Raw genomic sequence first — 12,595 nt, 5'->3', positions numbered from 1 at the left:
CAACTGTTGTGAAGGGTGTTTTCTTCACCAATGAAAGAATTCGTCGCTCATCCACCACAGTTGTTTTCCGTGGTCTTCCGGGTCTTTTGGTGTTGCTGAGCTCACCGGTGCGTTCCTTCTTTTTAAGAATGTTCCAAACAGTTGTTTTGGCCACGCCTAATGTTTTTGCTATCTCTCTGATGGGTTTGTTTTGTTTTTTCAGCCTAATGATGGCTTGCTTCACTGATTGTGACAGCTCTTTGGATCTCATCTTGAGAGTTGACAGCAACAGATTCCAAATGCAAATAGCACACTTGAAATGAACTCTGGACCTTTTATCTGCTCATTGTAATTGGGATAATGAGGGAATAACACACACCTGGCCATGGAACAGCTGAGAAGCCAATTGTCCCATTACTTTTGGTCCCTTAACAAGTGGGAGGCACATATGCAAACTGTTGTAATTCCTACACCGTTCACCTGATTTGGATGTAAATACCCTAAAATTAAAGCTGGCAGTCTGCAGTTAAAAACACATCTTGTTCGTTTTATTTCAAATCCATTGTGGTGGTGTATAGAGCCAAAAATGTTAGAATTGTGTCGATGTCCCAATATTTATGGACCTGACTGTATGCAGGAGGATTTGTTTCATCTCTGTGTATCACCTGGAGATAGCAACATCGCTTTTATATATACAAATAAAAGGATTTACAACCAATTTATGAAAAATCTTTCAAAAGAGACTCCTGCTCAATGACTGTCTAAGAGGGGAATCCCGTCACTTTGGAGAGATTCCCTCTCGCTTCCTGCTGAAGGGGATTTTCCCCTGTAGGACACAGACTGCAGGAAATCCCCTTGTTTTTCAGATATGCAAGCTGAATATGAACTGTCAACATTGTTTTAAATCTTTTTAATGTTATTCCATTATTATTATTTATTACTTTATTTTTTATATATATTTGTATTTTTATGTGATTATTGTTGTACCCTAATTAATTTCTATCACATTGAAATAATATTTCAAGAATAATAAATATTTATGGGCTTATTTGATTGTCATATTCACCATTATTTTATGTATATTTCATACTTATTAGTTATATAACTTACAGTAGAAAGTTCTTGCTTTTTTTTTTTCTTCTTTTTTTTAAACCCTTCCATGTATTTCTATGCACTGCAGCGTGTTGCAATGTGTTGTAGTGTGAGGAACACACTGCCGCAAAAGCACAACATCCTATTTTTTTAGCATGTCGGTGCAAACTGAAGTCATAGGACATAAGGCAAATTGCCTTGCTCTTGTGTTGGGCAATGCTGCTGGTGTGAATGAGCCCTAAGCCCCCATTCACACTTGCATGTTTTTTGGATGTGCAAAAAAATGCATGTCAGGTTCCTGGTGCCATTATTCTAATACTACCCCAAATGCATGACAAATGTGGCAAAATGCACATTAAAAAAGTATGCAAAACGGAATGCTGCAAAATGCTCCTTGAGCTACTTTGCCACATTTGTCACACATAGGGCAGTGCATTCAAGTGAATTGGCTGTCCTATGACGTTGTGCAACAAAATGTGAGTTAGTGTGATGCTCAGATGTGAATGGGGCCTACAGGTGGAGCTTATTCTTACTAAAAATTACGGAGATACACTATATTGCCAAAAGTATTGAGCTGCCGGCCTTTACACACACATGAACTGTAATGGCCCCCCAGTCTTAGTCCGTAGGGTTCAATATTGAGTTGGCCCCGCCCTTTGCAGATATAACAGCTTCACCTCTTCTGGGAAGGCCGTCCACAAGGTTTAGGAGGGTGTCTATGGGAAGGTTGGACCATTCTTCCAGAAGCACATTTGTCAGGTCAGGCGCTGATGTCGGGGGAGGAGGCCTGGCTTGCAGTCTCCACTCTAATTCATCCCAAAGGTGTTCTATGGGGTTGAGGTCAAGACTCTGTGCAGGCCAGTCATGTTCCTCCACCCCAAACTGGTTCATCCATGTCTTTATGGACCTTGCTTTGTGCACTGGTGTGCAGTCATGTTGGAACAGGAAGGGGCCATCCCCAAACTCTTCCCACAAAGTTGGGAGCATGAAATTGTCCAAAATGTCTTGGTATGCTGACGCCTTAAGAGGTCCCTTCACTGGAACTAGGGGGCCAAGCCCAACCCCTGGAAAACAACCCCACACCATAATCCCCCCTCCACCAAACTTTACACTTGGCACAATGCAGTCAGGCAAGTTCCGTTCTCCTGGGAACCGCCAAACCCAGACACGCCCTGTCAGAGCCTGGAATCGAACCTGGGCCTTCTGCGGTGGGAGATGGTGTTTCTTCTCGCTGAGCCACCTGGAACGCTGGACAGCTCCCTTGACAATTGTTTGGATGATCCTGCCTTTTCCCTGTTTTGTCTTGAACCTTGAACTCCTTGCTCCTCCCATGAACTTCCTATAAAAGCCATGTCTCTGCACTTCCTGGTTGCCAGATTATTGTGCCTTACCAGCCAATATCCTGCTTACTGTTCCTGCTGCCGTCTTCATCTACGTTACCGACCTTTGGCTTGCTACTGACTACGATTCTGCCTCATCCTATCTACTACCATTGGTGACTGACCCTTGGCTTGTGACTGACTCTGCTTCTGTTTGATCCCTGAACTGTTTGATCCGCTTTTGGTTTCCAGCCTACTCATTCCCTGGTGGGGTGATCCTGAGATCTGCGACCTGGCATTCACACGCAGCCAAATCCATCTCCACCATTAGGAGCTCTGGGGAAGACCGGTGGATGCTTAGACCCCGCACCTCAGGTGAGCCTGCGTCATTCCCAGGGTGGGCTGCTGGTGTACCAATCCTGCTGGTTTCAGGTAAGCCTTACAACTGCTGTAGCAACTGGTCTCTGAACCTGACCCAGATCGTGACACGCCCATCGGATTGCCAGACAGAGAAGCGTGATTGGTCACTCCAGAGAACACATCTCCATCACTCTAGAGTCCAGTGGCGGCGTGCTTTACACCACGGCATCCAACGCTTTGCATTACACTTGGTGATGTAAGGCTTGAATGCAGCTGCTTGGCCATGGAAACCCATTCTATGAAGCTCTCTACACACTGGTATTGTGCTAATCTGAAGGCCACACCAAGTTTGGAGGTCTTTAGCTATTGACTCTGCAGACAGTTGGCGACTTCTGTGCGCTTCAGCATGCGCTGACCCCGCTCTGTCATGTGACGTGGCCTACCACTTGGTGGCTGAGCTGCTGTTGTTCCCAGTTGCTTCCACTTTGTTATAATCCCACTAACAGTTGAGCGTGGAATATTTAGTAGCCAGGAAATGATGGATTTATTGCACAGGTGACCACCTATCACGGGACCACGCTTGGAGTCACTGAGCTCCTGAGAGCGACCCATTCTTTCACAAATGTTTGTAGAAGCAGTCTGCATGCCTAGGGGCTTGATTGTATACACCTGTGTCCATGGAGGGGATTGGAGCACCTGAATCACATGATTTGGAGGGCTGAACCAATACTTTTGGCAATATAGTGTATAAAAAATGTATTCATGTAAATTTCTACAAGGTTCAGAATAACTAGCTTGTTGAGATTTTCATAACCCGTGGTTGCACTTTTACTGCAGTTTCACCGTCTACACCCAAAACCCAACCTCCCAGACAGTGCAGTTAGCTACAATAACACTTCCGCTTTTACAGTCCCAATTTGCAGAGCAGTATACAGCATCTTGTCTCGGGGTTCACAGGACAGAGCTTGTCTAGCAGCCTGGTTCAAATAAAACAGTTTAAATGACATTCCTCACATCGGGGGGTTTTCTTTGACATTTCTGATCTGCATTTAAAACGGTATTAAACCCAAAGCTGAAATTCTATTATATTGCAGCTTAGCAATCATTAGGTGTGGTGGCTGCATTCATTTTTCTTTTTTTAGCTTTTTCCTCCCTCTGTTTTCAGCTGGTGATCTGGCCAGTAACACACCTCCTGTATTAGAGAGCCCCCACTCTCGATGAAGGAGCAACAGAGACACATTTGGAAAGCGCCATTGTTAATCTGGAGGAGGGGAGTGTTAGATGTACTAGCAGATTTAGATACACTAAGAAATTGAAGCCAAACTCCAGCTAACACTCTATAAGTAGTTACAGCAAACAGTTTTGTTCCCTTTGGGATAAAGGTTTTACATAAAGAAAAGCTGATCATTGTAAGCACCCCTGTTGCTGATAAATGGTTTGTCTCAACCCACTAACTGCTACATCCGCAGGGCAGCTTGTTCTGTTGAAAAACAATAAACTTGCTGGCTGGATCACCAGATTGAAATAAAGAAAGCCTTAACAGGAAAACTAATACAGACATCACGTCTAAGAATCGTATTTGAGAAGGTCATGAAGGAAGGGGGGATTGGGGTTCTACTCCTTCCCCCCCCCCCCCCCCCCCTCCATCCAAAACTTAAAAAATAAGTGGTTGTAAACCTCTGACATGAAATATGAACTAAGCATATTCCTCTATAGTGTGTACTTGTCTCAGTCTAGAGCACTAAGTGTCAATTCTGTCTGGTGCCTCATTCTTTTGCTATCAGCATCAATCGCTTCTGACAAGTTTTCCTGACACCAAGAGAAAAATGGTGACAGGAGAGGGTACAACCAGTGATTGACAGCCTCAGTCCTGTTCTTGTGTGCTGCGAGAAGAGGGGTGTGCCCCTTCCCTCCAATCAGCTTTCAGAGCTCTCCTTCCTGAGTGTAACTTCAGCTACCCACCCCCTGCTTTTCAAAGCTGAGAGATCTCTGTGTAAAGTCTGCACTTTGAATGGGTGTAGGGGACAGACTGCTAAAGATAAACAGGTACAACGTATGTAAGAGGATTTGTTTAATCTCTGTACAGGGGATGACCAGAGACTGTGGACACGGTACAGGAGATGACCAGAGACTGCAGAAGAGGTACAGGGGATGACCAGAGACTGTGGACACGGTACAGGAGATGACCAGAGACTGCAGACACGGTACAGGAGATGACCAGAGACTGCAGACAAGGTACAGGAGATGACCAGAGACTGCAGACAAGGTACAGGAGATGACCAGAGACTGCAGACAAGGTACAGGAGATGACCAGAGACTGCGGACAAGGTACAGGAGATGACCAGAGACTGCGGACAAGGTACAGGAGATGACCAGAGACTGCGGACAAGGTACAGGAGATGACCAGAGACTGCGGACAAGGTACAGGAGATGACCAGAGACTGCGGACAAGGTACAGGAGATGACCAGAGACTGCGGACACGGTACAGGAGATGACCAGAGACTGCGGACACGGTACAGGAGATGACCAGAGACTGCGGACACGGTACAGGAGATGACCAGAGACTGCGGACAAGGTACAGGAGATGACCAGAGACTGCGGACAAGGTACAGGAGATGACCAGAGACTGCGGACAAGGTACAGGGGATGACCAGAGACTGCGGACACGGTACAGGGGATGACCAGAGACTGCGGACACGGTACAGGGGATGACCAGAGACTGCGGACACGGTACAGGGGATGACCAGAGACTGCGGACACGGTACAGGGGATGACCAGAGACTGCGGACACGGTACAGGGGATGACCAGGGACTGCGGACACGGTACAGGGGATGACCAGGGACTGCGGACACGGTACAGGGGATGACCAGGGACTGCGGACACGGTACAGGGGATGACCAGGGACTGCGGACACGGTACAGGGGATGACCAGGGACTGCGGACACGGTACAGGGGATGACCAGGGACTGCGGACACGGTACAGGGGATGACCAGGGACTGCGGACACGGTACAGGGGATGACCAGGGACTGCGGACACGGTACAGGGGATGACCAGGGACGGCGGACACGGTACAGGGGATGACCAGGGACGGCGGACACGGTACAGGGGATGACCAGGGACGGCGGACACGGTACAGGGGATGACCAGGGACGGCGGACACGGTACAGGGGATGACCAGGGACGGCGGACACGGTACAGGGGATGACCAGGGACGGCGGACACGGTACAGGGGATGACCAGGGACGGCGGACACGGTACAGGGGATGACCAGGGACGGCGGACACGGTACAGGGGATGACCAGGGACGGCGGACACGGTACAGGGGATGACCAGGGACGGCGGACACGGTACAGGGGATGACCAGGGACTGTTGACCTTTGGGGAGCAGAAGGGGGAAGAGCGGGTACCCGAATTTGACAGGTACCCACTCCCACTTCCGCGGAGTTGTCCTCCCTCCCGTAGTCTTCTGGGACACGTGACAGGTCCCAGAAGACTACGGGGCCATTCACAAAGTGCAGCGCTTCTCGCACATGCTCAGTGGGCACCCAGCTGTGAAGCTGTAAGCTGTCACAGCCAGGTGCCCACAGTAAAGATGCCGGCACCGGGGAGAGAAGACGGTGAGGACAGCGCTGGACCGAGGAACAGGTAGGACCGAGGAGCACAGAAGAGTCAAGCGGCCGGCTCAGTATTCTAACACGGCGGCGGTGGGAATACCGGACTGGCCGCTCCATATTTGCTCTATAAGACGCACAGGCATTTTCCCTCATTTCTTTGTTGGGAAAAGTGCGTCTTATGGAGCAAAAAATATAGTATTTCAGGTACTTATATATCGCCATCAATTTACACAGCACTTTACATTTATTGTACATTCACATCGGTCCCTAACCCTCAAGGGGTGTAATACACAATCTAAGGTCCCTAATCTACAAACACATACTACGGCCAGTTTGGACAGGAACCAGTTAACCTACCAGCATGTCTTTGGAGTGTGGAAGGAAACCGGAGTACCCGGAGGAAACCCACACAGGCACAGGGAGAGCATGCAAGCTCCAGGCAGGTGGTGCCATGGTCAGGATTTGAACCATGGACCTGAGTATTGCCAGGCGGAAGTGCTAAACATTTAGCCACTGTGCTGCCCCATGTTTATGTTCCCAATGCTGCAATCCCACCCCCCCCCGGTGACATTCATTCACAGAGTTCTATGAATTAATAACATACAAGTTCCCACAGCCTTAGCAGCTGTCGGCTTTTAGTTCAAATGTACTACCACAGTGCTACGTTCATTCTCTGCTCTGCTGTGCCCCGGGACGCTGTCCCTCCTAGTCCTTGGAGGTACTTTGGTGGATTGTCCCCAGGACTGTCGTGCAAGCATGAGATCGGTCCTCTTTGAAGGTCACCTCTTCTTCCACATTTCAAGGAATGTAAACAGTTGTTCATATTATGAAAGCGTTGTTTAGAGGAAGTGATCACAGGACTGAAACAGAGGTATTGAGTCCTCGTTGGGGTTGCAGGTTTCCCGCCTCATCACGCTTATAGAGCAACTCAGGACATATATCCCATGACCAAAATGGATGGTTAACCACTTGCCCTCCAGAGGATTCCCCCCCGCCCCCTTCCTGACCAGGCCATTTTTTGCAATTGCTTTAACTGACAATTGCGCGGTCATGCAACGCTGCACCCAAATGAAATTTATGTCCTTTTTTCCCCACAAATAGAGCTTTCTTTGGGTGGTATTTTATCGCCTGTGCGGTTTTTAATTTTTTGCGCTAAAAACAAAAAAGACCGTCAATTTTGAAAAAAAAACAAACTATATTTTTGAATTTTTGCTATTAAACATGTCCAGTAAAAAAATTAAAAAAATTTAATTTCTTCATAAATTTAGGCCAAAATGTATTCTGCTCCATGTCTTTGCTAAAAAAAAATCCCAATACGTGTATATTAATCGGTTTACGTGAAAGTTATAGCGTTTAAAATGGCGGTATATATACTGAAAATGTTTTTTTTTATACTAGTAATGACGGCGATCAGCGACTTATAGCGGGACTACGGCGGGCATTCTGACACTGGGGGGGGAACTGACTAACTGCCACTGACATCACTAGTGACAATAATACAGTGATCAGTGCTAATAAAAAGCACTGACACTGTACTAATGGCACTGAGCAGGAAGGGGTTAACATCTGGGGCGATCAAAGGGTTAACTGTGTGCGGTGTGTGTTTTACTATGTAGACAATACAAAGGAGCCTACAATGCGTTGTTACCACTTTTGTTTAAACTATCATGTGTTGTGCTGTGTAAAAAAGCAGACATGCTTCATTTCCATGTACACTAAAGCACATGTATAGTGTGAAAAGGGCACACAGAGAGCAACAATTTTCTAAAGCCCTTTTCACATCTCAGCATTTTGTAGTGCAAAGCTATAAAAATTTTAAGCATTAAAGCCCAACTGTTGGGCTTCCTGACGTCATCATGCCCACAGACCTGCTGTGGACATCAGGAACAGTCCATTGCTGGATCGTGGGGGAGTACCACTTACCACTGGCGCGGAGGATCGGGTGAGTATTAGCTGTTTGCCCCTGGAACAAACAAGCAGTTACCAATGAAGTGTGGGTGCAGCCCCACTGCATGGGAGAACTTTTTTTTGCCCGGATTTGGGCTTTGAAAAGCCCCCCAAAAATGGGGCCTTTCAGGCTGATTTTGCCTGGAAGCAATGCAGAAAAGCAATTGAATATTTTTTAGCTGCTCCTAAATGTACGATCCTGTTCCAAAGAAGCTCTTGTCAAGTGCATTGCTTTTAAAATAGGCAAAAACTGTGTACAGAAAAGCCTCTTTCTCTCCTGCCCTCCTGTTTAGTGCTAGTTAGTTCAGTCCTAGCCTAACTTCTTTCTTCCATGTTCCCTCATTTGGATTCAACTTTTGTGTCTTATTAAGGAGTTGAGCTGCCTGGGCATGAAGCCAAGCCAGCATAATAAACATCTATGGGGTCAAAATTGTGTGATCCTGCTCTAAAGAAGCTCCCGTACAGTACATTGCTCCTAAAACATGCAAGTCTGCAAGGAAAAAAAACCACAAAACAATACATGTGCTGTTCCACCTATTCGTATTTTTTATTTTGTTGTATTGAACTGTATCAGATTACTGTTGGTCAGATATATGCAGACATCCAGAGATGGTTTAGGGCCACTACAGCTTGTATTTTTGTGATTTGGTGTATTCTTGTGATTTGGCAATCAGGGATTCCCTAAAGGCAGCCAGAGTAAGGGATAGCCAGACATATTGAGGTAGAGAGTTCCAGAGGACGGGAGAGGCTCTGGTGGAGTCCTGGAGATGAGCATAGGAGGAGCAGACAAGGGAGCTTGAGAGCAGATCACAAGAGGAACAGAGAGGATGGTTTGAGTGATATCTACTTTTCACTTTAGCAGTCAAAATGTTACTGAAACTCATGATTTTGGGTTTCCCCATCAGATGGCCATGTAGGCAGACAGTCACCTACCTTTTCATGCGGGCTGGTGAGATACTTCACACACTGGCACAGTATCTTAGCCGACTTCATAATGGCGCTGAACGCTGTGCTCTTCTTTAGCCACTTCTTGGTTATCAGTTTCTGGAAGTGTGGCTGTAAAAACATTAAAGAAATGATAATAATATTATAAACTAGAAAAGCTACAATTTCTGGGGAAATTGTGTGAAGTGTTCTTGCCTCCACCAGTAGTCTAGGGCTTGAAAATGAGGGATCGATGGCAGTTTAGAAATCATGTCCTGATTTTTCAGCTCACACTCTAGCTTTGGTCACTCTGCTGCCTGCTCACACACCTGGGTTCCTGTGCAACTCACTCTACAGCAAGGGCAGAGAAGAGCGGTTAAAAACAAACTGCTCCAACTTGCTCACTTCACTGGCGGTTGCCATCTTCAAACGGTTGTGATGCATAGTATGTCTCTGAAATATTAAAAATGAAGGCACAGTCGCAGTTTAGAAATTGCCCTTCAAATTTGAGGTGGCTAGAGTGGAGTTTCAATGAATGTCAATGGGCGGCGTGAGTTGCAAACAAATGGTCATATTGTGAAAACTATCAGGAGTTTGGCTTAGCAGTGGACATTTTTAGTGGCAGCAGGGATAGCTGAACGTTTTGATATACAATTTGTGTAGGTGGGCTTGAAAATGAGGGAGTGATGGCAGGTTAGAAATCATGTCCTGATTTTTCAGCTCACGCTCTAGCTTTTGTCAGCTCCCACTCTAGTTTTGAAAATTCCGCCATTCATTCCTATGGGACCAATTTCATCACAAAAACGCTGATATTTCATGAACCATTCGGCGTAACGTTCCACAAAGTAATAGCACACCAATCGGGAACAATCCGCACGTTTCGGTATATTACTGTCTATGTAGTGTAAAAACTGTGGGAGGAGTTAGGGTGGTAAATTTGTCTATAATAAGAATATATATGTGAGATAACCGGAAGTGGTCTTGCCATGCAGGAACACTTAATGACATTGACTGATAGTGAATTGGTCTTAAAGCCTTGTTGGTATAAGTAGGACCATAAATGTTACAATCCAACCACAGCAAATTTATATTGGTCTGCCTATAACTATGCAGTGTTGGCAGCTGTTTGATTGGACACCAGCTGAATGGATTGTTTAGTTAGAACAGTGATTCTCAACCTTCCTAAGGCCGCGACCCTTTAATACAGTTCCTCATGTTGTGGTGACCCCCAACCCTATAATTATTTATCCAGTGATTATAATTCATGAAGTGTCGTTTTACCTCCAATACTGCTGCTTTCTGCACAGTAGCTGCTTTCTGCACAGTAGCTGCTTTCTGCACAGTAGCTGCTTTCTGCACAGTAGCTGCTTTCTGCACAGTAGCTGCTTTCTGCACAGTAGCTGCTTTCTGCACAGTAGCTGCTCTTTACCCATCGGAAATATGTGTTTTCCGATGGTCTTAGGCGACCCCTGTGAAAGGGTCATTCGACCCCCAAAGCGGTCGCGACCCACAGGTTGAGAACCACTGAGTTAGACCTTCAAATGACATCGTTTTGGTACACCTATAGCAGGGGTGCTCAACCTTTTTGAAGAGTGCGGGCCCCTTACCATGATCCTAGGTTCACACCTATGCAGCCTTGTTGGCCGCCTTTTGCTCTGGCACGTGAGCCCATTCATTTGAATGGACTCCCGTGCCCGTGACACGCAGGGAAGAAGTCCCTGAACTACTTTGGAAAACGCAGCCCCCACGGGAACCTCGGTTCCTAGTACGGTTGCGTTTCCCAGTGCGGGTGGCGGGCTATTAGAACTAATGGCACTTGCCCGCGGGTCTGCAATTCTCTGTGCGGGTGGTGTGGTTGCATGGATTTTCTTGCGGATCCGCAGCGGCACCACCCGCACAGATGTGAACCGGGGGTAAGTGATTTGGTAACTGGTCATGGGCCACAAAGAAATTAAGTGGTTCATTATTTCAATTTCTTTATTTTTCCTCCTGCGGCTGCTGAACGCTGGCGGGAGGGAGAGGAGGAGAAGCCGGATTTGCAGGAGAAAAATGTAGAGGATAAATTCCTGTATATGCAACCCCTCCTGTCCAAGTGTAAAACAGTATGTGACAGGGAGACCGCACGGGCCCCCTGGAGCATGAGGCGGGATCGCCATTGTGACCCCTGATGCTACACCAGTGGTTGGGGGGGGGGGGGGGATGTGGTAAAAACACACTTCAACTATGGGGCTTTACCTCTCCCAAACTGCAAATGTGTATGAGCCCCTACTGTCCTGAGCCCCCTCTAAGGCTGCTTTCACACTGATACGCTGCGGTCTACCTGCACCATGAGTGCAGCGCACCTGCGGGTTAGCTGCACTTTGCCATAGACTTCTATTTTATCTTCTAGGTGTAGTACACTTTCCGAAACCGCCTGCATTCAAACCAGCAGGATATAATAGAAGTCTATGGATCAGTGCAGCTAACCCGCAGAAAAGCCTCAGGTGCCCTACGTTGCACCATTGGATCAGTGTGAAAGCAGCCTAGTACTTGTTAACCCTTTTATAGGTGCTAATATGCCCATTGCAAAAGCGCTGACACTAACCTTCTTTTCCTCTTCTACCTTCTTCTGGCATCGCTCTCCATCTCCAGGCTGCTAGAAATGTCCCAGGCGAAGTGCGCTTGGTATCACTCCACCTGGGACAAGAGCCGGAACTGCAGAGGAAGCATAGGCATATGCGGCTCCTCAGCGGCTGCCTGTTTCCTCTGCTGTCAGCTCGATACACTCTGATGCTCTGGGATGGCAAGTCGGCAAGCCTAGGTTGTGATCAACAGGTTGCCAACCCTAGGCATGTGTTTTCCTGGTTTGAGGGCTCCGTGGGCGGCATGTGGCCCATGGGCCATGGGTTGAGCACCCCCAGGGGCGGACTGACCATTTGGAAACTCAGGCACTGCCCGAGGGCCTGGGGTCAGTAGGGGGCCCCATTAGATGCCCCTGGTACACTTTTTTTTTTTTTTTTAGGCTTTTTTGAGTTTGGGCAAGGACACAGGGGCCCCATGATCCCCTATTGCCCGGGGGCCCTATGAGTTGTCAGTCCACCCCTAAGCACCCCTGATCTAAAGGCTATTGCACAGAATTTGTACAAATAGAATGCAACAGGTATGACCAGCTCCAGCCAAAATAATTTATTTGGTTGTAGAGCGAGGAAGGGATGGAGCCTCTGTTGGGTATATGTTGATGTCTATGCCCCTAATAGAGAGATTTTCCCCTCACTTTCTGTCAGGACAGGAAGTGAAAAGAAATCTCTCCAATGAGTACAAGCATTTAGGATAGTTATGTTTTTATTTAATTGATCATTGGTGTTCTTTAAATGCTT

At 47.1% G+C, this 12,595-nt stretch overlaps 1 protein-coding gene across 1 annotated transcript in view; it reads right to left on the bottom strand.

Annotated features, from left to right (window-relative positions):
• Positions 1-12,595, bottom strand: part of EXOC3L4 (exocyst complex component 3 like 4) — a 147,825-nt gene that overhangs the window by 24,523 nt on the left and 110,707 nt on the right. The window contains exon 9 of the mRNA XM_089661359.1: positions 9,249-9,371. Coding sequence (XP_089517485.1) covers positions 9,249-9,371 — 123 coding nt within the window. The remainder of the gene's footprint in view (positions 1-9,248; positions 9,372-12,595) is intronic.

Source organism: Staurois parvus, unplaced genomic scaffold (genome assembly GCF_062004578.1).
Source record: "Staurois parvus isolate SC_StPar_1 unplaced genomic scaffold, SC_StPar_1.0 ptg001329l, whole genome shotgun sequence".
NCBI lineage: Eukaryota > Metazoa > Chordata > Amphibia > Anura > Ranidae > Staurois > Staurois parvus.
The sequence above is the reverse complement of the archived record's forward strand: the minus strand, read 5'-3'. Positions and strand labels throughout refer to the sequence as shown.